This window comes from Rattus norvegicus, chromosome 2, assembly GCF_021556685.1.
Source record: "Rattus norvegicus strain SHRSP/BbbUtx chromosome 2, alternate assembly SHRSP_T2T, whole genome shotgun sequence".
Lineage (NCBI taxonomy): Eukaryota > Metazoa > Chordata > Mammalia > Rodentia > Muridae > Rattus > Rattus norvegicus.
Window position 1 is genome coordinate 204,045,916 of NC_141535.1, and position 26,585 is coordinate 204,072,500.

Genomic DNA, 26,585 nt, shown 5'->3' on the forward strand with positions numbered 1-26,585 from the left:
TTCTTTAATGTTCCTTTTTGTTCCACAGGGAGCAGATGGTGTCAGAGGTCTCAAGGGCTCTAAAGGAGAAAAGGTAAAATATGATTTTAGGTGATTTTAATTTCTCATCATCCAGTATATAAAAATCAAAGTATAATCCATGGGTTTTTTTTTTAAATTTTTTCTTGAAATGCATAGAACAATTTCTTACAAGCCAGACATTATGATTTTAAGTTTTTCTCAGGACCTGTAAAAAGAGTTTGGTGCCCCAGGGTGAGAGCTAAATTGTAGCACAGATGCATGAAAATGTCACAAGTGCACAAAGCTCTTTTTAATTACATGTGTTTGTATTGATTAAATCTCAGGTTTGTCAGTCTGCATGGGTTGGCCATGACATGAGGATCGTTTCCAGTTATATCTTAGTAGGGCTTATTCATTTTGTCTCTACTAGACCCCCTCAAACTCATACATAAGCTGAAATAAATAAAAAATATAAAGCCCTCTCTCTCTCCCTTCCTCCCCCCTCTCTTTCCCCCTTCTCTTTGTGTGTGTGTGTGTGTGTGTGTGTGTGTGTGTGTATGTGCATGGTTTGTGTATGTGTGTGTGTGTGAGAGAGAGATAGAGAGAAAGAGAGAGAGAGAGAGAGAGAGGAAGAAGAGAGAGAAAAAGTGTAAAAAACAAATCTAATGCTGTACTGAAGCAAAAATATTATTGGAAGGAAATAAAAGTGTAAGTGCCTAAGTCTAAGAGAGGTTATAGCACATTAATAGGACTTAGGAGATTTCCTATTTTTTTTAAAAGAAAATTGCATTTAGATTTGTTTAAGTAAACATATTTGCATGTTCCTAAATTTTTTAAAAGTAAGTTTTCAGCAATAAGGAGTTATTTTAACAATCAGGATCAGGCCTGATTCTTATTAAAATTGTATAAATATTCAAACATAAATAACATACACAAAGTCTGGCTTATTGATAGTTTTGTTTAAATAAGTGTAAATATTTAGGAGTGTTACTTCATTGATTTCAAGGAAATAATTTACTTTTGAAACATGATAAGAGTGTTCATTGAATATATTTGATTTTAATAGGGGATAAATAAAGAAATACCAATTTATTATACCTACCGATATTTATTTTTTGTACAGAAAATACTCCTAGAAGATAGTAAATGTGTGCAATGTATTATTTTATATGTGTAGTATTAATTTTATTTGTGGTGTGTTTTCAACTAAGTCTGCCACTTTGATGACAATCCCAGTTCATTTTGATCATCATAGGTGGACATGCTGAAAGCCTTTCTGTGGTCTCAGGGGCAGCAGTGATGAGTCCTGCGTATTTTCTGTGCTTTGACATATGTACTTGTTCATGTTAAACACCAATTTAATCGTCCTCCTGGGATTAGTACCCACCAAGGATCTTTTAGTGGTCCATGTTTAAAAGAAAGGTGCTTAATTTAGGTGGAATGTGGTAAGTTTCTGGAGGGAGAATCAGTTGCAAAGTGCAAACTAAGTAAATTATAGATGTTAGAAAGCAAATGAGGAAACATCTATGCAAAGAATAAACAGCACACTTCAAACATCAAAGCACCAAGAAATCATGGTTACCTAGTTGTTGGTTTCAAAGGAAATGAAATGGCCAATAATCAAAAGTTTAAATTAGAATCAACATTCTGAACTCTCATATCATCTAGAATAAATGCCAAAGGAAGAGACATTTTACATTTTTATGCTTCATCTGTAAGTCTAAATACATAAATGCTTTAACTGTAACCCTACCTAGGATGACAAACAAATGAGCGACGTAAAAAGTTAATTTTTAAAAATAGAATTACTCCTGTGTTATACTGAAATGAATTTTAATATGATCCTTTCTTTTTAAAATATGAAAAAGTAGCTTCAATAGCCCATAACAGATTAAGAAGAGAGGGAAGAACGGTCAGAGGGAAATGTAGCTTCTGTGGTAGAAGCTTCCCTAAAATGCTACTATTAAGAAACTCCAATCACCAAAATTTCAACAACCCCAAAGTAAATAAAAAATATTCCCCACACTCTGTAGGGATATTCATGGTTATCAGTTGGTGAAAGAGGGGGTTAGTACACACAGATGATAATTCTCCATGCTTTTGATTTCATATCTGCCCTGACATCTCCTGTCACAGCTAAAAAACAAACAAACAAAGAAATCATATAGGTGGACTATTTTGCACCTGTAACCAAATTCAATATAGTCTTTTCATACTCCTAAAATTACGATTTGTTAATTTAGGAATTTGAATCTAATAACTTTACATGTTATTTGTTTAGTAATGGTGACCAATGATACTCATAATACACTGTTGTAATTTTGTACTAATTAGAAATATTTAGAAGAATGTCAGAATAACCTTTTTTGTTTTGTTTTCAAAAAGTGCGTGAGTAAATACATAAGTAGAAGCAAAACAAAATGAAAGTAAACCCACTAGGATTGACCAAAAAACCCTCACAACTTTTACTGATTCTTAGACATAGCGCCCAGCTTTGTTTAAACTGAACTTGGCAACTCTGTAATTACCTTTGTCTCGGGGGAGACAGCCATGACAGTAATGGATAGGCAGTGAATGGCCAATTTCAGTTCTAAAGCCTCTTCCATTGCTCTCGAGGCATTCAGTACACAGAAGAGCCTGCTCTTTAAAAGCCCATGAAAGCATCATGATTTACTCCTTAGGAAAAAAAGTCTGCAGACTCTCAATTTAGACATTGTAGGTTTTTGTCCCCATTTTCCGGTTTAGTCTTTGCATTTCCCTGCATCAAAATATTTGATGCAACCATTCAAGGTCCTCAAATTTGCACAGTAGCTAAATCCTCCTTTCCTTTAAAGTTAAATATCATTTCATCACATATACCAGCTGTTTTTGTCTGTTCATTAGTGAATCAATGGATGCTTTGATTGCTACTATATTTTACTAATTATGCCCACAACCACTGGTGAATAAATACATCTAGATCCTGCATCCATTTGTCTTGATCATGTTCAGATCTAAAATTTTCACTTTAATTTTATAATTTTGTAGCCCACCCACTTTACGTTTTCACTCATAGCACACAAACTTCAGATAGCTTTACATTCTCATCAACACATATATTCTTTCATTATATTTAACTGCAATCTCCCATTAAGTTTTATTTGCATTTTTTAATGATTAGTGATGTTGAGTATTGATGTGATCATTCTTTAATATACTTATTTTTTGGGCCTTTTTATATTTGTTTTCTAATGTTTTGTGAGTTGCCTCTTTATTCTGTCTTAAATGTCTTTTGAGAAACATTAAAACTACAACAATAACAAACTACAATAACAAAAACCAAGGATGAAATAATTAAGAGGTTTTGTTTGAAGCCATGATTTCATTAGTGTCTGTCAATCATGGTGGGGAAGCTATGGCGGATAGGTCTCCATCTGTGCAGAGGGTTCATGGTAGGAACGTGAGGCTGATAACAATGCTCAAATACTGCCTTGGTGAACTCCTTCTGCCAAAGTGGCCACTGCTTCTGAATGACCACAGTCTTCAAAGCAAAAAATCAAACATTAAGGACATGAGCCTTGGGTTCACATTTCATGTAGTCTTTATAGTTGAAGCTATGACATTTTCTTGGCCTTTTTTTTTAATTCATAAATTGCAAACTGAAACTTGAATATTTTTCCATATGTTCACTTAGTGATTATTGGATATCTAGGTTCCTAAGTTGTCAAACAGATCTAAAATAGACCTAATGCCTAATAAAGAATGATAATTGCTGCTCTTACTTAGTGGAAGCAATGGTCTATTGTGATTAACAGCCAAAAGATATGTTTTTTCTCATAATACATATCTATTTTGGAGCACACACACGCAAAGTTAATTTTATAAAAAAATAACTCAAGAGAATATCAAATTGGAATTATGAGTTGAGTCTTCAGTTAAAAATATGACTGGGTTAGAATGCAAAGGAGTGAGTCCCAGATAATGTATGAAGGATATGGTACAACAACTCTAATCCCAGTCTTTGCAACTCAATCCTAGGACATGGATGGCAATGGAAAGATGGTTAACTTAAAGGGCAAAAGGAATGATTAAAGGTTAAATCATGGTGTGTGAGGGGCTAACTTACATTCATCATTAAAATATTAATATCTTATTTTGTTTTATTGTTATTTGTTATTATCTTTAGAAGCTTCCTTCTTTTCTTTTCCTTTTAATTTTGTTTTATTCTTTTCTTATGCAATACACCCTACTCATATTTTCTCCTCCCTACATTTCTCCCAATTCTTCTCCTACCTGCCCTTTCCCCAAATCCACTCCTCCAGTTTCCCTTTGGAAAAGAACAGACCTATCATGGATATCAGCAGAACATGGTACAAGTTACAATAAGACTAGACACCAAAACCCTCATAGCAAGGCTGGCTGATGCAACCCTGTAGGAGTGAAAGGGTCCCAAAAAGTAGGCAAAATAACCAGAGAGACTCCCAATCCCACTGTTAGGGAGTATTTGGAAATTAAAATAGAGCTATTACTTTAGTATGTGTTTAAATGGCCATTTTATATATGTCATAATGTCTGCATATATTCACATATTAATAATTGATGAAAAAGAGACAAAGAACTTGAAAGAGACAAGGAGGAGTATATGTGAAGATTTAGAGGGAGGAAAGGGAAAAGGGAAATAAATAATTGTAGTATGATCTCAAAAATAAGAAATATTTAAAAAGATAAAATATAACATTGAATAAATAGGGAGGGTTCTGTGTCTGGGAGGTATTGAAGAAGGGCATAAATATATTGTACAAAATTCTCAGAGAACTAATAAAACTGTGTGGTGGACTATCTACAACTATTGTTGGTACCAGAAAAATTGTTCTCAAAATGCTTTACATGATTTTGAACACAATAAATTTCTATTTAAAATATTATGAAATTAATAATTGATAAAAAAGATACCTTGAAATTCCTTCCTTGAAATTAAAGAAGCATTAAGACTACCTCTGAAACTTTCAAATTTATGGATGAGTAGCAGGAAATGTTTCTGTAGTCAAACTGTCTCTTCCATCTGCATCAGGATGCCCGCATTCAGCATCATCTTTCTGAGCAAGGGATGGGAAAATTGTCAACCTCGATGTGTAAGGGAAATTGTGAATTTGCTTCCTCACCAAATAACACAACACAGTTCAGAGACCAATGGGAGACACAAGGTGTTTATTTGATGCAAACTGCATATCACCATGAATATTCTTTCTTCTTTTATTATATTTTATTATTTAAAATATTTTAAATTTAAATATACTTTGATCATATTCTTCTGCTACCCCAAGTCTTTTCAGATCCTTTCTTCCTCCCTACCCTCCTAACTGTAAGTTCTTTCACAAACGAACAACCCCACCAAACACATTAAGATAAAATAAAAAAATAGCCAAACAGAAAACAATATAAAACAAATCAAGAACTGTAAGTAATAAAAACACAGAGAACATTATGTAGACCATTACATGTTGGTCAACTCCTCCGGAATATGAGATCGTCCCTGGAGTGTTTTATAGTCCCAGTGTCACCCCATTGGAAAAAACTGAACATCACAAATATTCTTATGTACAAAGTGTAAAAGCATATTCTCAAGATCATTAATTTGTGTTAACAAAAATTATTTAAATATTTATTTTTGTTTCAAAAATTTGAAAGAAATGCTAGTGTAAAAGAATAATTACTTTCTCTAAGACACAGGAAAGAATTAATGAATATATTTGTGAAAACTTCTGTGACTTATACCCATTGCAGAAGGATAGTAGGACTCTGAAGATAATTGATTAGTTCAGGGATGGAACAGAAGCCACGGTGTGGTTACATGACTGGAACTTATATTTCACAGGAGCTTCTGATTATTAATATTCATTTTATATAGGTTTATTTTGAGTGATTCTAATTATTGATTAAAGTTTTCCTTATTCATGATATTTTTAGGGTGAAGATGGCTTTCCAGGATTCAAAGGTGACATGGGTCTTAAAGGTGACAGAGTGAGTAGAAAGGAACTTTGCAATATTCTATATATTTTAACACACTGTGTCTTTTAAGTAAGGATTCTACTGCTGTGATAAAACACCATGGTCAAAAGAAACTTAAAGAGGAAAGGGTTTATTTTCCTGACAGTTTCAGGGAAAAGTCTGTCGCTGATAGAAGTTAGGGGGGAATCGAGGCAGGAGAGGAACTTGGAGGAAGGAGCAAAAACTATGAAGCTATGAAAAAGTAAAAAAAGTATAAAAGCTATGAAAGACTGCTGTCCACTGCCTTGCTCTTAATAGCTTTGTCATTCTTACTTTACCCAGAACCATTGTTCCTGTCATCCCACAAACCTTCGACATCCATCTTTAATAAAGAAAATACACACCTAAAAGTGTATAGGCCAATCTGGTGGGGGCATTTCCTCAACTGAAGTTCTTTTTCTAGAATGTCATTAACTTGTTTCAAGTCAACATAAATACTAGATAGCACAATGTATACATATATTTTTCTTAGCATTAAATACAGAAAACAAAGGTTAAGTGAAATATTAGAGACAGTTGACTTTAGTTCTTAGGTAATGAGTGGACAATATGTTTGTAGTGCCAGTGTTTTTCTATGTTCTGTTACTTTTTATAGGAGCATATAAATGTATGAATTTATGTATGTATATAACCTATTGGGTTGCTTTCTAATTAAACCATCATGTTAAAAGTATAGATTTCATGGGGAAAGAACTTAAAACATCTGACTTCCAGTAATTTGACAGATTTGTGTTAGTTGCTAGATGCTTTTATGCAACTATACATTAACTAAATACTCCCTATACATCCTTTTCCTTAAACTTTGCTTTTGTTATTGTTTTAAGACAGAGCCTTGCTTTGTAACCATAGCTAGACTTGCACTCATTATATTGCCCTGGTTAGCATCAAATTCAAAAAGACCACTTGCTTCTGCCTTCTGAGTACTGAGATTAAGGACATGAACCACTCAGCATGTTTGACATGCTTGTAAGAAGAGCTATGCTTAATAGAAGTTTCAGAAGGATATGTGTACTAAATGCATTTTCCTAGTGTTGAAGATGTAATTCTGCATTTTGAAAATGCTAGACAAGCATTCTCCTACTGATCTATATACCCAAATACATTTTTGGCAGTCTCACCTCAACAATGGATTCATTAAGCTCTAACCTGAACAATATCTACATAAAATCGAGTAGTATTGTTTATGGCAGTTTCAGAATAGCATGATCAAAGGAGTAGAAGAAAGAAATGTGGTTTTATTTTAAATTTTGTGTACATATTATTAACTTTGATGTTTGAGAGCCATATTGTGCAACTCTCATGCATTTTAATTTTTTATGATATTCAGAATTACAGAGTGTAAAGATAGTGTTTTTACACAATTTATATCTGGTAATAAGTTGTTTGGAAATGGATTGACTGACCTGGTACACATTAAATACATTACAGGGAAGATTCATTTTATAACTCATATGAATACACAATCTATCTGATCAAAGAAGCAGACCTCAGAGTAGTTGGGATTCTGTGAAACTCATGTCCGGGGTTGAAACTGAGCTTCTACTGTGTTCATTACATTTTTAAGAAGTCCAAAGGGAAGACTCTTTTGTTCTAAATGATAGATTCCAAAACTGCTTTCAAATCTTTGTTCTTCATTCTTTCTCATCTTTCTCTCCCTTCTTGCTCCTTTTTCCCCTTCTCTCCTCTCTCCCTCCCCCTTCCTCTCTCCCTTCTTCTCCTCATCCCCCATATATGAAACATTCTGGAAGTACACATGGTACCACCAAGCTTCTGCAGCTTTTTGAATATTAGGCCACATTCCGGTATTAATTCAATAATGAAATGCTTGTTGGTGTCAAACTACTTCAACCCCCTTTTCAAATGCAAGCATGCGAGCAAACAAAACATGAAGCAACAAACCGAGAGTCATAAAACCTGATTCTCAAATAGACTAGAATCTCTACCTACATCTCTGTTCATGTTTTAAATGAATACACAATGTTACTTTGCATTTCAGGGCGAAGTGGGTCAAGTTGGTCCAAGAGGAGAAGATGGCCCTGAAGGCCCCAAAGGCCGTGCAGGCCCAACTGGAGACCCAGGTCCCTCTGGCCAAGCAGGAGAGAAGGTTGGTGGCCATTTATCTCTCAGATTATATATATAGAGAGTGCTCTGGGTAATTATAAACATTTATATTATTAAAGCAAAGTACTTGTATTTAGGGTGAAGTACTCTTAGAGCAAGGGCAGGACACTTGCTCGTGAGTTGGCCACATTGGTCTTTATTCTCCTGTCTTAGGTAGGGTTTGACTGCTGTAAACAGACACCATAACCAAGGCAACTCTAATAAGGACAATATTTAATTGGGGCTAGCATACAGGTCAGAGGTAAGTCTACTATTATCCATGTAGGGCATGGCAGTGTCCAGGCAGATGAGGGACTGGAGGGCCTAAGAGTTCCACCTCTTGTTCCAGGCAGCTAGGAATTGGACCCATGATCAGAGTGACACACCTACTTCAACAAAGCGACACTTCCTAAAGTGCCACTCCCTGGGCCAAGCATATATAAACTCTCAGACCTTCCATGGGGTAATCAGGAACAGATAGTTTGTAAACTTACCCATATTCGTTTTAGAGAATAAATGTGCTAAATATTAAAGAAACATTGAGTGATGGCTTACCTGTTGTTTCAGACCAAACCAAATTACATTTATATCACGAACAAAGTGGGTGTTTTTCTTTTTATATATTAACATATTTTCATGAGGTATTAGTTAAAGTATGTAGATAGATAGAGAAATATATATACATTAAGAAAGCATAAATAGCTTTTCTATCCTGTGGATGTAATTCATATGATTTCTTTTCTTTGTATATATATTCTTCCCCAGCAATAACTTGTTGTCAGGAAAATAAAGAAATCCTAGTCAACATAAAGTTGTAATATTTCCACCTGCACACTTTCTGACTTTGAAGGAAGATTCGTTGGTTTTGTGTAGACATTGTGAGGACAATAATGATTGTCTGTCCCACCTCTAATCACTGATGTACCAGTTTTACAGTACACATGCTTTGAAGACCGTTGCCTCTGCTGAACTGATCACCACTGTGTTATATAGTCAGGGAGGAGAGATTCTAGGAAGCCAATGCTTGAAGCTTGAAGGCTGTTAGATCCTTCTCCTTCTCCTCCTTCTCCTTCTCCTTCTCCTTCTCCTTCTCCTTCCCCTTCTCCTTCTCCTCTCCTTCTCCTTCACCTCTCCTTCTCCTTCTCCTCTCCTTCTCCTTCACCTCTCCTTCTCCTTCCCTTTCCCCTTCCCCTTCCTCTTCCTCCTCCTCTTTCTTCTTTCTTCCTTCCTCCCTCCTCCTTCTTATTTTTTCTTCTGATGTTCACTGTCACGTGATCAAGCTTCTTTGATGACATGCTTCTCAGCTCTACTCTTACATAAAAATGGTCCCAGATATGATTCTAAAGCAAGCATTGCTCTATGATTCTCCACGTGCAGCATCTCATTGTTGCATGTCTATTCCTGGCATTTATAACATCATCATTTAAAAGAATATGTGTTATCTGGATTCATTTCAAAAGAATTCTAAAGTCAATACAGTTATACAATCTGATGTGGCAATTAATATAGAGTACAGATTGCTTTGTGATCACTCGGGAATTCCATTTGCCTTGAAATTGGTGGCATAAAATCACGAAATAAGCTATGGTAACTTAATATATCCAAGGGGACATCATTAAAAGCAAGTTTTGTAGGGCTTATTTGCATATTCTCCATGTGGGAATTGCTTATCTATGCAGGTTCAGCTATAATTCATACAACTTTTTTCTTATCTGTAATGACAAGGTCATATGCCATGCTCTTCCCTGATTTTTTTCCAGCAAAACTTTTGGTTTTCTCTAAATGTTTTGTTTATGTTTTAACATTGCATATATAAATTTGGGCTTTCATTTTCTTCTACTTTTTTTTGAAAATGTGCATTTTAAATAATGATACTGATTGTGCTAAAGTTTAAAAAATTAAGGAAAAACATTCTGTATTATTACTTATGATTTTGTTATAAAAAGTGATGTCCAGAACTCCACCAAATTTAAAACAATTCATTATTTTCTTACTTGTAGTTTTTGTTTGTTTTTTTTTATAGGGAAGAATTATTTGGGGACGAATTTATCAGAAAACCTTCTTAAGCCACAGTATTAGTTGCATATTTTTTGAATTAGTTGTAATCTAAATTTGTTTCAACAATTTCAAAATGAGGGATAAATTCATTAGACCTGAAAAATATAGTTATATATTCAAATACCCTTTAGTGGAATAACATTCCATGTAAACTGTCACCATTCACTATAGCTCTTAATACATCCTGAATATATTAACCCAGATTTACCCAGTTTTTATACAAATTACTTGTTTTCTTCAGATTTAATTAGGAGTTATCAAACACAATTATTTAGATTTTAGTTAATAACAAATTACCTAATTATTTGATTTTTAGTGAGAATATGATAGAAATGTTATCATAAAGATTTTTTTAATTGGCATGGTAAGTTCTGAATGTATTCCCAATTATATCAACTAACAAATTCATGCTTAATTAAAAAGTTAGTTGTCTTTGGTTATGCTTTAAGACTTATAAGTACATGAGAATGTTCTTCTCTTAAGTTACAATCATTTATACAACAGTAGTTATTAGGTGTTTATAAATATTTAAAATATATACATTGTAACAATTTTATGAAAATTTTCATGAAAATAATGTAGTGTAAATATTTGCATTATTTCAATTATTCAAATTCTTTGTTCAAATATCCAGAAAATTGTCGCAGAAACAATTCTATATAGGCTGTGTATTTTTATTGTTTGTTTTTCATAATTTTAGGGAAAACTTGGGGTTCCAGGATTGCCAGGATATCCAGGAAGACAAGGTCCAAAGGTAAAATAATTTGAAATTTATATGTCTATGTGATAAACAGTTAAATTAACAATCTAAACTTAGAAACTTATTTTTAGATCAGGAGAAAAGAAAGAATAAAATGCAGTTTTCTTCAATTTAATACTTATCACCAAATAAAAAAATAAACATCCATGTATAATAAAACACACACACACACACACACACACACACACACACACACACACCCGGAGTGTGCTTGGAGAGTCTTGCTTATGTTATGTCTTGGAGAAACTCTGGACACAGGATTTTTATGAAAGAAAAATTTTTTCCTTTGACAGTTGGAATAAGAACATGTGAGGGAAGAACACTAAAATATTTTTAATTACACAGTAGATGTTATATGGAAAATACCATTTTATTTTATTTCTATTACCATTGTGGTTTGAGCCATTTAATTTTTATTTATTTATTTTTTGTGTATGTACATGTGTGCTCACATCCAAAGGCACATATATGAGGGACAGGGGACCGTTCTCAGGGATGAATTCTTTCTTTCTACTATGTGAGTTCCAGGCATCAAACTCTGGTTCTCAGGTGGAAAGTGCCCATAAACAGTGAGCCATATAGCTGGCTCTGTTCCATTATTTTTAAGATAATTGACTCTCCATTATACCAACATACATTTCCTAAGAGTGTTGTAACAAATCTTTGGTGAGTTAGAGCAAAAGAACATTTTACCATCGCCTTTCTTAATAGTAGAAGTCTGTGATTAAGGTTCTGTTGGGACCAAATACTCTCCAAAAACTCAAGGAGAGAATGTGTCCTGGTTTCTTGTAGCTTATGCTACGTCCTGGTTTCTTGGGCTTGAGGATTCATCCTTCCAGGACTTTCTTTTCACACGTTCCTTTGATTGATCCCTTCCCATATGTTTCTCCTGTAGACACTTACTTGTCTTTGGACTTAGGAAATGTTCATGTAATCTAGGATTTGTGGAAGATTCTTAATGTATCTTATCAGATGCTTTTCGGGCAATAAAAATGATGTTACAGCTTTCAAAAGTTTTTCCTTGTTTTTATCTGTTGGGGTACAATCAACTGTACTACTCAAATTTTAGTTTGTGATATTGAAATATTTATAAACCTTTTAACAATAAATAAATATAATTGTCTGCTTGTTTTGAAACATGGAATATTCTTCAGCTTATAAAAACTGTTACTGACTAGCCTTCATGTATTGACTAATTATTTTGATAGCTATAGAATTGATATGAAATCTTTAATTAATTTGGGGGTAGTTATTTCTTTTTTAAAGAGATGGTACCCTACTATACAGTCTATGGTGGCATAGAACTCCCAGTCCTCCTGATCCAGTCCCAGTATGCATGAATTAGAGGCATGTACCATCATACTTAGTTCATTCTTTAAGTATATGTACATGGGATGTATCGCTGTTCTAATATGTTTTCTTTACTTTTCTATTTTAATAGCTAAGCATAGCAAGTGTAAGAGGCACATGATAATATAATTCTAATTATACTACAACCTTAAGCATGTGTTAATAAACTTCATAGATAACTTGTGGGTGGCAAAACTTCCATCCACAACTGAAAGCCAGTTTTCACTCACCTTCAGACACAGTCTACATTAGGCTTTCCATGTGATTTGGTTATTATGTTTCCAAGAAGCCATTTATTTCTTATTCAAAAAGATGTATTTTTAAAGTGATGTGAGAGTCATTTAAATGTGTTTTAGTTTTAAAATGCTCATCACTTATTTTCCACCTTATTTGTAATATATTGCCCAGAATCCCATTTGCACTCTTTTCAAATATTAAGAATTCACAACGGTTATATCTGTAGAGAACCATTTGTTGCACAACCCAAATCCATAAACGTATTTTTATTTTATATTGTGAATTATTTATCTGTTCACTAAATGCATAGCAATCATAATATTCATTCGCTTTGACTTAAAAATGATAGGAAACAGTCGTAATGTCATTTAAATGAGCACAGTTGTACCTTGCAGGTTTATATGAAATTATGTAATCCATTTTTTCCATTACGTATCAATTTTTTCATCAGTATTCTCTGAATTCTTACTATTAAGATATAAGAGCTGACAAAAGGAAAATGTTTTTTCTCACAATGAGATGGTGCTTTAACCTCAATGCCTAAACTTAGGCAGCTCAATTTCACACCACTTTTATTTTGCAGCGATAAGAATATTTCGCTTCTCATTAAAAAAAAACAAAAAACAAAAAACAAAAATGGGTTGGTCGCATTGGAGACCAAAGAGAACATTAAGCTTTTTTCCTATATGGAAGCCAGTGAAGATTTAATAGACGTTAGTGTTTCATAAAAATAAAAAAAACAAACAACTTTGGATGCTAAATTAAGTTCTTCAAGGCCTTTAGTTAAACACTGTCTGAGAAGCAAAGTAAGCTGGGAAGCCAAACCACCAAATGTAATAAAAGATAATAATTGTCTCAGAACCAAAAGCTTATTCTAAAGTAGAATATTTCTATAGTCAGTAGACCAAGTAGTTTTGCAAACTTTTTATTTATTGACAGAATGTTTCAGCATTAACTTGGGCCTGGTCTTTTATTTACTGTTTTTGATATTTTAAAGGTACTGTTTACTTGAATGTGTATTATGGACTTTGTTGATAACACCTTACATAAAAAAATGGAGGGCTTGAACATTTTCCTGGGTTTTCCCACATACTATGGAAAAATGATTTCAAGACATATATTAATATTAAGAAAAATTTTCATAGTGTATTTGTAAATAGGGTAGTTTCTTCTGATCAGAGCAGACATATTTGTTTACATATAAAATTTCAGTAGTGAATGTCATCTACATATCAGATCAGACTTGCATGTTAAATTCTTAGTCACCCTGCAACTAAGAGTTATGGCTTCCAGTGCATTTGAAGAAAAAAATGGAAATGGAAGGTTTCAAACTTTAATAGTAATGTGCCAAGTATTTCTTACCATTTAGAACTTATATATTATTTGCTCTCAAGTAAATCAAAAGCACTTTTATAGGAAACACAAAATATACTGAAAATCAAATCATACAAACAGTAATTTGTACACTTTACATCATTATTTGACTCAGTATTGAGGTGAAACATCCCAATTTTCTTGACTCGCTTGTTTGCTAAACATGAAGCATTTGCCGTCTTCAAGTGGCAACAGAGCTCAGCACCTTCTTTATGGGTCTACAGGTGAATTTTCTCTTGTGCATTCAAACTTCTTGCTTCTAATTTTTCTCCATAATTCAGTGTGGGTCATCTGTAGAGGCCACTGAAATGATTCCTAAGCGTCAGCTTCAGGAAGTCTGGAATGCTACTTCCAATATTTAAAAGTATTACAGTCTATCCTAATTTATTTTTGCCTTTTACAACTTTGGAGACAATATTTTGGGGAGAAATCCAATGTAAAGAAGTTGATTTAAAAACACAAAAACAAAGAAATCAAAGAATATTGCTGTATGCCAAAGTACATGGAGATGTGTAAAAATTATAAAAATCTGCATTCTCTCAGCTAGTCATCTTACACAATATTAGATTTCATCCATACAATTGTTTATATAAGAAAGATAGATTTTTTTGCAACCCCTCCCCCATACACATACCATTTTAGGATAACATTTACAAAATGTTGGAAAGGGGTTAAAATTCAATCTTCTCTCTTTATTTATTTAATAAAGACCTAAAACTGCCTGGATAATGGTGGAAAATAACTCTGAGAAAAGTTTGGGCATTTCCCAAACAAGAAATGGAGGAATTTTATTATTGGGATTAACCTATATTTCACTAGTAAAATATAGCCATTTATATTAAATGCTCTTATGGGCTTATTACATTTCTAAACAATCACTGTTCACTTTCTAATATTATCATTTTATATCTCACATACCTGCATTGATGAATGCTGAACTTCTTTTTTCATATCTCCCACAAACTTCAAAGTGTTAAGATGTCCTAATAGCTGGTTCCTTGATAAAATCAACAAGATAGATAAACCCTTAGCCAGAATAACCAGAGGACACAGAGAGTGTGTACAAATTAACAAAATCAGAATTGAAAAGGTAGACATAACAACAGAATAAGAGGAAATACAAAAACTCATCATCCTTTTGCAAAAGCCTATATTCAAAAAAACATGAATATCTGAAGGAAATGGAAAATTTCTAGACAAACACGAGGTACCGAAGTTAAATCAGGAACAGATAAACCATTTAAACAACCCCATAACTCCTACAGAAATAGAAGCAGTCATTAAAAGTCTCGCAAACAAAAAGAGCCCAGGTCCAGATGAGTTCAGAGTAGAATTCTATCAGACCTTCATAGAAGACCTCATACCAATACTATCTAAACTATTCCATAAAACTGAAACAGATGGAGAGCTACCAAATTCCTTCTATGAAGCCACAATTACTGTTATATCTAAATCACACAAAGACACAAAAAGGAAAGAGAACTTCAGACCAATTTCCCTTATGAATATTGACGCAAAGATACTCAACAAAATTCTTGCAAACAGAATCCAAGAGCACATCAAAACAATCATCCACTATGATCAAGTAGGCTTCATCCCAGGGATGCAGGGATAGTTTAATATACTGAAAACCATCAAAGTAATCTACTATATAAACAAACTGAAAGATAAAAAGCACATGATCATTTCATTAGATGCTGAGAAAACATTTGACAAAATTCAACACCCCTTCATGATAAAAGTCCTGGAAAGAAAAGGAATTCAAGGCCCATAACTAAACATAGTAAAAGCCATATATAGCAAACCAGTAGCTAACACTAAACTAAATGGAGAGAAACTTGAAGCAATCCCACTAAAATCAGGGACTAAACAAGGCTGCCCACTCTCTCCCTACTTATTCAGTATAGTTTTCAAAGTCCTAGCCAGAGCACTCAGAGAGCAAAAGGAGATCAAAGGGATACAGATTGGAAAGGAAGAATTCAAAATATCACTATTTGCAGATGTTGGGATTGTATATTTAAGTGACCCCAAAAGTTCCACCAAAGAACTACTAAACCTGGTAAACACCTTCAGCAAAGTGGCTGGGTATAAAATTAACTCAAATAAATCAGTGGCCTTCCTCTACACAATAGAGAAACAAGCTGAGAAAGAAATTAGGGAAATGACACGCTTCATAATAGTCCCAAATAATATAAAATACCTTGGTGTGACTTTAACCAAGCAAGTGAAAGATCTGTATGATAAGAACTTCAAGTCTCTGAAAAAAGAAATTGAAGATCTCAGAAGATGGAAAGATCTCCCATGCTCATGGACTGGCAGGATAATACAGTAAAAATGGCCATTTTACCAAAAGTGATCTACAGATTCAATTCAATCCCCATCCAAATACCAACCCAATTCTTCATAGAGTTAGACAGAAAAATTTGCAAATTCATCTGGAATAAGAAAAAACCCAAGATAGCTAAAACTATCCTCAACAATTAAACGACTTCCAGGGGGAATCACTATCCCTGAACTCAAGCAGTATTACAGAGAAATAGTGATAAAAACTCTATGGTATTGGTACAGAGACAGGCAGATAGAACATTGGATTAGAATTGAAGACCCAGAAATGAACAAACACACCTATGGTCACTTGATTTTTGACAAAGGAGTCAAAACCATCAAATGGAAAAAAAAGATAGCATTTTCAGCAAATGGTGCTGGTTCAACTGGAGGTCAGCATGTAGAAGATTGCAGATCCATCCATTCTTATCACCCTGTACAAAGCTTAAGTTCAAGTGGATTAAGGATCTCTATATCAAACCATATGCACTCAAACTAATAGAAGAAAAAGTAGGGAAGAATCTCAAACACATGGGCACTGGAGAAAATTTCCTGAACAAACCACCAATGGCTTATGCTTTAAGATCAAGAATCGACAAACGGGATCTCATAAAGCTACAAAGCTTCTGTAAGGCAAAGGATACTGTCGTTAGGACAAAATGGCAACCAACAGATTGGGAAAAGATCTTTACCAATCCTACAACTGATAGAGGGCTTATATACAAAATATACAAAGAACTCACGAAGTTAGGCTCCAGAGAGCCAAATAACCCTACTAAAAAATGGGGTACAGAAGTAAACAAAGAATTCACAGCTGAGGAATATTGAATGAATGAGAAGCACCTAAAGAAATGTTAAACATCTTTATTTATAAGGGAAATGCAGATCAAAACAACCCTGAGACTCCACCTCACACCAGTCAGAATGGCTAAGATCAGAAACTCCGATGACATCAGATGCTGGAGAGGATGTGGAGAAAAAGGAACACTCCTCCATTGTTGGTGGGATTGCAGACTGGTACAACCATTCGGGAAATCAGTCTGGAAGTTCCTCAGAAAATTGAACATTGGACAACCTGAGGACCCAGCTATACCTTTCTTGGGCATATACCCAAAAGATGCCCCACATATAACAAAGACACGTGCTCCACTATGCTCAGAAGCTGGAGAGAACCCAGATGCCCTTCAACAGAGGAATGGATACAGAAAATGTGGTACATCTACACAATGGAATATTACTCAGCTATCAAAAACAATGACTTTATGAAATTCATAGGCAAATGGTTGGAACTGGAAAATATCATTCTGAGTGAGGTAACCCAATCACAGAAAAACACACATGGTATGCACTCATTGATAAGTGGATATTATCCCAAATGCTTGAATTACTCTAGATGCACAGAACACATGAAACTCAAGAGTGATGACGAAAATGTGGATGCTTCACTCCTTTAAAAGGGGAACAAGAATACCCTTAGGAGGGGATAGGGAGGCAAAGTTTAGATCAGAGACTGAAGGAACACCCATTCAGAGCCTGCCCCACATGAGGCCCATACATATACAGCCACCAAGCTAGATAAGATGGATGAAACAAAGAAGTGAAGGTTGACAGGAACCGGAAGTTTAACTCTCCTGAGAGACACTGCCAGAATATGGCAAAAACATAGGTGAATGCCAGCAGCAAACCACTGAACTGAGAATGGAACCTCCATTGAAGGAATCAGAGAAAGGACTGAAAGAGCGGAAGGGGCTTAAGACCGGATATGAACAACAATGCGAACCAACCAGAGCTTCCAGGGACTAAGCCACTACCCATGGACTGACCCTGGGTTCCAAATTCATAGGTAGTAATGAATAGCCTAGTAGGGGCACCATTGGAAGGGGAACCCCTTGGCCCTGCCAAGGCTGTACCCTCAGTGAACGGGATTGTTGGTGGGAGGGCGGTAATGGGGAGAGTATGAGGAGGGGAACACCCATATAGAAGGGGAGGGGAAGGGTTAGGGGAATGTTGGCCTGGAAACCGGGAAAGGGAATAACATTTGAAATGTAAATAAATACCCAATTTAATAAAGATAAAAAAATATAACGTTATTATGTTTGACTTTAAACACTTACTTAAATGGTTCTTCAATGCTGTATTTGACTGGTCATACCTGACAGACATAATCCATGACTGTGAGGTATTTATAATTTAGGAGTAAATTGATGATGGTATATTGTTTACAAGGATATTACAATTCCCAGTGTTATTTTTCCTCTTTGAATTTGTTTCCCATTTTCCAGAATTATGAACACTTAAAAAAAAAGTCCTAATAGATCTTTGCTCTCCCTGTAACAATAAATAGATCAGAGTAGGAGACATTCCCTTTCATTCTTGGATGCTGTTGGGAAGCATAAGATATGAATTAGGTTCTTTGGATTTCCAAACATAGATTTATTTCTTACTTATGTTACCAAACGAATGTTATAATATTCAAAACCAGTTAGAAAATGTAAATAAAGCTTTTCATCTCCCATAATATAAAACAGCTTTAAATCAAATATGTGTCTATTAAAGAGGTACTTGTACAAATGTATTAGCATTAATTAAGGACATACTTAAGCTGTTACTGTACTTTACGAAAATATGATTTTCTTTTAGAATTTGAGAAAATGTATGAAATATTAAATTGAAATATATTTTCATAAAATATCCTTCACCTTCTATTTGAGAATAAAAAATGTAACTTAATCCTTTGGTTTTAAATTTAATACTAAAATATTTTTTATCAATTCATGCCTGCAGGCTTTCAGATGTCACTGTAAGTTCGCTTTCGAATTCAAGAAGGCACCTTGTGTAGTGATCAAAATGCATTTGTTTTTAAATGTCATATTTTTTTATCATACACTTCCAAAGCAAGAACATGCTTCTTACTTGAATACTACCATCTAAGACCAAATCCATGCTTACTAAAATTAATGCAACTTGTGACACGAAGAAGGAAATTATCATATTCATTGATGATTACTTTTCTTCTTTCAGGGATCCACTGGATTTCCTGGATTTCCAGGTGCCAACGGGGAGAAAGGTGCCCGGGTATGGTGCATAAGTATATTGTCCCAAGATCACTAGTGAGCATGTCCCTACTTGAGTGTCTGTTTCTCATCCCCATTGACTGTGCATACTACACACTGAAATTCTATGAATTGTCTTTGTCAGGGAATTGCTGGCAAACCAGGCCCCCGAGGACAACGTGGTCCAACGGTGGGTACTTTGTTTTACTACAGTGATTTACATTTTGGTGTTAGCTTCCACCTGGTTTTTGGATTTGCTTGTCACTGTGTCAGTTTTTTCTTCTCATCTCTTATGTAGGGTCCTCGAGGTTCCAGAGGCGCCAGAGGTCCCACAGGAAAACCTGGGCCGAAGGTATCATCCGAACTTACTGTGATTTGTGTTGCAAATCCTTGTAGAGGAACGAAGTCTGAGTAGCAGGTTCACCTTAGATTCTCTTTTCACACTTTTCCTTTGCTTTGTTGCCAGGGTACATCAGGTGGTGATGGCCCTCCTGGCCCACCAGGCGAAAGGGTACGTATAGCACAGTCACATGAGGCACAATGAAAATGAATGCTTTAATAAATATTTAGATTCTACAAGAGGGTACATAAGTCTACAAGACACATTCATCTACCGTTTCTTACTTTTTATAATTCCTTTCCCCTGCCAACTTAAAACTTGCTAGGCCAGGGGCAAACAATTTTTATAAAAATTAGAAAAATAACGTGTATAATAGGCTGAAGGTAGAACATGCCAATAAAAATAGAGATTTTATTTGAAATATACTTTGGTTCCCATGCTTTCCCCTGAGTTGCATGTTTGTGGTCAATTTGTCTCTGGAGCTGGCAATAACATGATGTTGGTAAAATGCAAGTACCAGTAGCCATTAAGTCATGATCAATATCACATTCAAGTCAAGATAAAACATCTATTCCAGTAAATAAAAAAACTATTTAGTAAATTGATTTTCAGTTGATATGAAGTAAAACCAAATACAGCTGAACAACCAGGACCTTGGTTTGAGTGCTTTGGCAAGAGAGAGCATTATTAGAGCAATGTTATTTGAAAGCCATCGCCTTGCAAGAATTTTGAATTTAAAAATTTATAGCACATCAAAAAGTATTGTAATCTGTCTTAGTTTTATATTTTATTTTTTGACTATTTTTTTGTTTACACTTCAAATGTTATTCCCCTTCCCAGTTTCACCTCTACAAACCCCATCCCGTCTCCCTGCTTCTACGCGGATGCTCCCCCACCCATTCACCCACTCCCACTTCAGCAACCTAGAATTCTCCTACACTGGGTCTTAGTTTTATATAGTGACTTCATGTATTATTAAATTAAGCTGATGTCATTTTATAGGTATTTCGGGTGTAAGTTGTACAATTATGCATGAGTCCATGGGCATCAGTGTGTGTGAATGAGAGTTCATGCGTGATATTAGAGGATAACCTCTGAGATGATTTCTGGCTTTCTACCTTTTTTTTTTTTTGAGTCATTTTCTCGTTACTGTTATTCTGCTCTGTGTGCTGTCTTATTTGGCTTAGGAGAGTCCAAAGATTCATCTGCCTGTGCTTTCTGTCTCCCCTGGGAATACTGAGATTACACATGCAGACTCAGGTGTTAAGCTTTTTATAAGGGGTTGTGTGGCTCAAACAGAAGTCTTTGTGTTTGTGCCATCTTCCCAGCACACATTTTCTCCATTTTCATTTGTAACTTGAAGGTTGATATGCCACATATGAAAAATGGAAACACCTATGATGGATAACAGTAAACTGATCATGAGAATTTGAGTTTCTAAACCAAAGGTGAAGTGAAATTTAGGTTCCGTTTGTAACAAAATTAAAAGAAAAGAGTAAGCATTTAATTAAAGTTTCTTTATGGTCTAGTTCATATTTAATTAAATTACTCACTACATGTTTTTCTCTCCACATGAATTATTTCCAAATTAAGTGGATTCCTCTCACACATTTTGAATTCATAAATAATGTATATATTTGATATATTTGATGGTTCAAGTAATGGTCGTAAAAAGATATATTTACTTTAAATGGATGAATCATTAAATTAATAGAACAGTTTAACAAGTCATGTAACGACCAAGTTTTATTATGCTTTAAAGCACCAATGAAAGTGCATCTTGATTTGCAAAATAGCATGACTAGGCAACGTGAGTACTTTCAGAAAGACATCAGCGACAGTGTACATTTTGAAGATAAGAATGAAGGGTTTGGGGGCTTGGGATTTAGCTCAGTGGTAGAGCGCTTACCTAGGAAGCGCAAGGCCCTGGGTTCGGTCCCCAGCTCCGAAAAAAAGAACCAAAAAAAAAAAAAAAAGAATGAAGGGTTTGTTTGTTTCTTTGTTTTGCTTTTTCTTTATTTGTAACCTAGAATGACTTATTCCTAATAAAGTTATTGAATCATTCAGGTTGTACATAGGGAGAAAATAGCATTGCTACAGTATGTGGTAAATGCCACCTATATTCATATTCTCTCCCCCGTTTTCTGGCAGGAACTTTAAATATGTTTCACTCGTTTATGTATGTGTTTTTTAAATTAGTTTTTAATTAGCATATAAAAGATCTATTTATGACATTTTAAAACATAGTTTGTTTTTGCTGACCTAAGGTTTTTTTACCTCATCTCCTGTTTTTCATCTGGTTGGTCCCAAGTGGCCGGTCCTGCATACATATACAGACAAGTAACACTAAATGGGCTATAACAAGTAAATAGGTTGTGTGCATGTGTGTTTGTGTGTGCATCTGGGCATTACTGGTTATTAGTTGTTATAAGCTTGAAATGGACTGTGGGAAATGTGAGAAGTTGAAGAAGGAATAGAAAGGGCAAAATATTGGAATTACATTAATCATGTATGACTTACAAATAATTATCAACTAAATAAAATCTTAGTTTTACAATGAATTTTTTTAAATGTTTAAGTTCTCATGTAGATTTTGAAGAATAGTGGTTTCATGTTTTAAGAGGGTAAATTATTAATTCTTAATACTCGTTCATTGGAGATTTGAGACCATTATTTTTTCTTCTATATTTATTTATTTATTCATTTAATCATTTTATTTCTTTACATTCCATAAGTTCCCCCTTCCCAGTTCCCTTCCCATAGTTCCTCATCCTTTAGCTTTTGATTATAATATAGATGCTATAAATATCAAAGGCTTATATTTATTTGTAATGTAGCATTGGATTAAAATGCTAGTGAAAGTCTTTTTGTGACGACATAACTGATAGCATAAAATCTAAAGTACCCTGAGCACCTCCTTCAGTAAGCTGTTTTCTTGCTTTGCAAACAGTAAGTTTAACACTCATCTTATTACACAAGACATTTTATATTGATTATGTCCCATTTTGTATGTCTTCATTTCATAGATATAAATCATGTCCTTGGCAAGTCTAGGCTTAACTTTTAGCAATCCATTTTCTTGATACCAAAACAATCTCTATAACTGAATGGACTTTATGCATTTTAGAGATGTGCAAATAAGAACCTGAATGATATAACTAATTCCATATCAAGCTAGGAGTGGTATTATAAATACCTCGTAGGGTAGCATGTTAATAAGAATAATTGCAGAGTTCATCTTGTCTTGTGTACTAAATAGTGTAATGCAGAGAACAACACTGACAAATGACAGAATTATTGCCCCAGCGTGTTTGCTAGGGCTAAGCGTACCACAATGCTTTAGTAATGATCATGTATGCTTCCTGTTATCTGTATATTACTAGACTCAGAATTATTTTGGAGTGCATTGGAGTTTTCAGTTTGGAGGTTGATTGAAACTTCATTTAATATCTCTCTTTATAAATGCTTGCAACCAACATTAAAAGAATATGCACTGTGAAACTTCTCAGAGAGATGGACATGCTCTATTGCTTTGTTAATTATATTTGATTACTTAAATTTGTTCTTTGACACGTTTCATATATGTGCATAAGGCATACTGACCATTCTCCCATAGCACTCCTCCCAACTTCATCCCACCACTGTTTATCACCCCATCTCTTCAAATTCCAGTCTCACTTTCATGTCTGTGCTTCCTTTGTCACCCACTGTGATGAACTAGCACATCTATGTGAAACTTGGTTTATAGCTGTCTCTTAGCACTTGTTGGAACCAGCAGGGGTTACAGTATAAAGAGTGTGAATTCCAATCCCACAGATTCTCTCAGTAGCTCATAGTTCAGTAACAAGCCACCTCATGACTTTCATGACTGACTGTTGATAAGGCCAGTATTGTATATGCCAACTGAGGTGACCATACTTGCGTGTAAAATTTGTGATGAGTCTACCTCCTGTTCTCTCTTCCTCAGTATCCCCCAGTCTTCGAACCGGATGTATATATACATCTTGTGTAGGAATATTAGCATTTTATACAAACAGTAAATATTCACAGTTCTCTTGAAATAATGTTGGTGTGTTGTGCAGTTTCTCATAGTTAGATGGCCCCACCCGGGATTCCATCCCATATACTGTCACCAAACCCAGACAATATTGTTGATTCCAAGAAATGTATGCTAACAGGAGCCTGTTATAGCTGTCTCAAAATCAGATGCTCTCAACCAACCATTGGAATGCAAACGGGATCCCCAATGGAGGAGTTAGAAAAAGGACTGAAGGAGCTGAAGGGGTTCCCAACTCCTAGGAAGAACAATATAAACCAACCAGACGCCCCCCAGAGCTCTCAGAGACTAAACCACCAACCAAAGAGTACACATGGAGGGACCCATGGCTCCAGCCACATATATAGCAGAGCCTTGGGCATCAGTAAGAGGAGAGGCTGTTGACCCTGTGAAGGCTTAATGCCCCAGTGTAGCGTAAAGTCAGGGCAGGAGATGGGAGGGAGTGGGTGGATGGGTGAGAGAACACCCTCATAGAGGCAGGGGGCTGGGAGAAGCCAGGAAAGGGGATAACATTTAAAATGTAAGGAAAGAAAATGTACAATAGAAAAAAAATAAAACAAACAAAAAAATTAAATCATTTCAGTTCTAAGCTAGACTGGTCAAAATATTATATTTCCACGCTTTCATAACTAAAATGGGGAAATTCATGAGTGTTTTGTTTGACCAAGTGAACTACAAAAGACATAAAGACATACCCTTGAAGATTTATTGTTAAATTTTCTTTAACGTTTATGTGTTTTCAGGGCCCTCAAGGACCTCAGGGTCCAGTTGGATTCCCTGGACCAAAAGGCCCCCCTGTAAGTATCACAGGTTCTCTTCTGCTTTATTTAATAATATTTTCATGCTTGGTAGTGATAGTGTACAACTTTAACATGTCAAAACTGTAATTATTATAAGAAATGCTTAAAAATATTGAATTCAAATATTAAAGAATGCATTTGTAGTCTTTTAAGTTCTTACATATTTTGGGAACATAATTTAGATGTCACTTGTTAAGGAGTACATTAAATCAAAGCTAGAGTAGTATAATTGTTATTTTTCAATTGCTTTTTACAATCAATTCATTTATAAAACTCAAAATAATTGTAAAATAGGGAATATATTAAATGCTGGCATTTTCCTGTTTTCTTCCACAATCAAATGGAATCTTCCATTCCTCTTTAATGGGTACATCCTAAGTCCCTCCCAACATTGTGATGCTTCAGAGACCACATGAAGATTTATTTATTAATTTAGTGTCACAGTTTTATTTCTATGATGTATTTGCTTTTTAATGTCTCACTATGTAGCCCTGGGTAGTCAGAACTTACTATGTAACCCAGGCTAGCTCTTACACAGATTTCTGTCTACTTCTGCCTTCTCAGTATTAGGGTTAATGGTATGTGCTACCATACCAGAATTCATTAGATCCTGAGAACTTTCTATGAAATTTTCTTAGCTCAGTGCCTTTTGAATGTTCTTTATTAATCCTCACAAATTTATTGAGACTACTTTGTTTTTTGAACATAAATACTTAAAAGATTATCAGGTGGGGTCAGTTCACTTATTTTCTGCCTCTCTTTCAGTCAATTTAATGTAAATTATAATGAAGTTATAATTCTGACCCCAGATGGAGCTGCACTTTGGACATTGTTGAAGATATAATTTCTCTCCTCTCTCTCTCTCTCTCTCTCTCTCTCTCTCTCTCTCTCTCTCTCTCTCTCTCTCTCTCTCTCTCTCTCTCTCTCTCTGTGGAGAGGGGCCCTAGTCAAGATTTAACAGACCTTGCATGCCATCTGGCCAGTGTTAACGTTTGTTAACCATTGCTGTAATCTAGGCTAGATAGTCTTCCTCAGACTTTAATGCTTACATAATTGGTTCTAATAAATTAATCATCTTGAAATATAAGAATAAATGAAATGCTAATTATGGACACCTTTTCTTAAGCTTTTTTGGTAATTTAGGTGGTGTTAAGAGTATGTTTTAAAACTAAGTGAAAAGATATCACTTTAAGCAGAATTATTACATAATATTTTCTGAAAATTTTTAAAATTTGAAATGAAAGTGTCTGCCATTGTTCTGGCATCATTGCATAATGTTTTGCACAAAAGAGTTTTTGGAAGCAGGCATGCAGTATTTAAGATGAGAGATAAATTAATCTCCTACAAGTAATTATTCAATATCATATTAATAAAGTCTATAGAAACAGAAGAGTTGGGCTTGGGGTGTTTCATGCAGAATTTGTAGATGTCACACCAATTTGAGACTTCTGCTTTTTCAAGGCTTGTTCTTTGGTTGTCTCCTTCCCTCTCTTCGTCCCTCTTCCTCTCTTCCTCCCTATTTCCGTCCTTCCCTCCGTATCTCTCCTTCCCTCCCTTCCTTTCTCCCTTCTTGTTTTGTTAATCCTTCCCTTCAAGATGTGGTCTCAGTACAATAATGTAGGCATTCCTGGACGCCTCTCCTTCCTCCTTCTCTGTCTCCCAAATATTGTAATTCCAGGCTAAGATCAACCTAATACAGTTATCTGATGACAATGTTGCACATTTCAATACTATATATTCATATCATTTAAGAACTTGTATTAAAATATGTAACTTGACTATCATGTATGTAATTCTACTTTTAGCAGGATCCAAACTCCTTAGCAATTAGAAGGGAGAGACATCTTTAAGCAATTACTAGTGTTATCACAGAGGCCCATGATGAATATGTAAATCTTCATTTGGATGAGTTTGCTCATTCATTAGTCTTCCAACTTCATTAAAGGAGTGACCTCTTTTAACGAATAAAATGTTATTTTAAAATCAGCGTTATGAACCTGCTGGGAAATTAGTTGGTTTTATTTTATTGATTAGTAATGTAGACTCAAAATAATTATTCAAATATATTGCATAATTTTGAAACATATACTTACTTCAAGGCAAA

At 34.7% G+C, this 26,585-nt stretch overlaps 1 protein-coding gene across 3 annotated transcripts in view; it reads left to right on the forward strand.

The window, feature by feature from the left end:
- Col11a1 (collagen type XI alpha 1 chain) overlaps positions 1-26,585 on the forward strand; it is a 195,308-nt gene that overhangs the window by 100,319 nt on the left and 68,404 nt on the right. For all 3 annotated transcript variants that reach the window (NM_013117.1, XM_087616547.1, XM_087616553.1), the window contains 9 exon segments: positions 29-73; positions 5,947-6,000; positions 8,024-8,131; positions 10,886-10,939; positions 19,253-19,306; positions 19,430-19,474; positions 19,583-19,636; positions 19,751-19,795; positions 24,425-24,478. In NM_013117.1, the coding sequence (NP_037249.1) occupies positions 29-73; positions 5,947-6,000; positions 8,024-8,131; positions 10,886-10,939; positions 19,253-19,306; positions 19,430-19,474; positions 19,583-19,636; positions 19,751-19,795; positions 24,425-24,478 (513 nt within the window).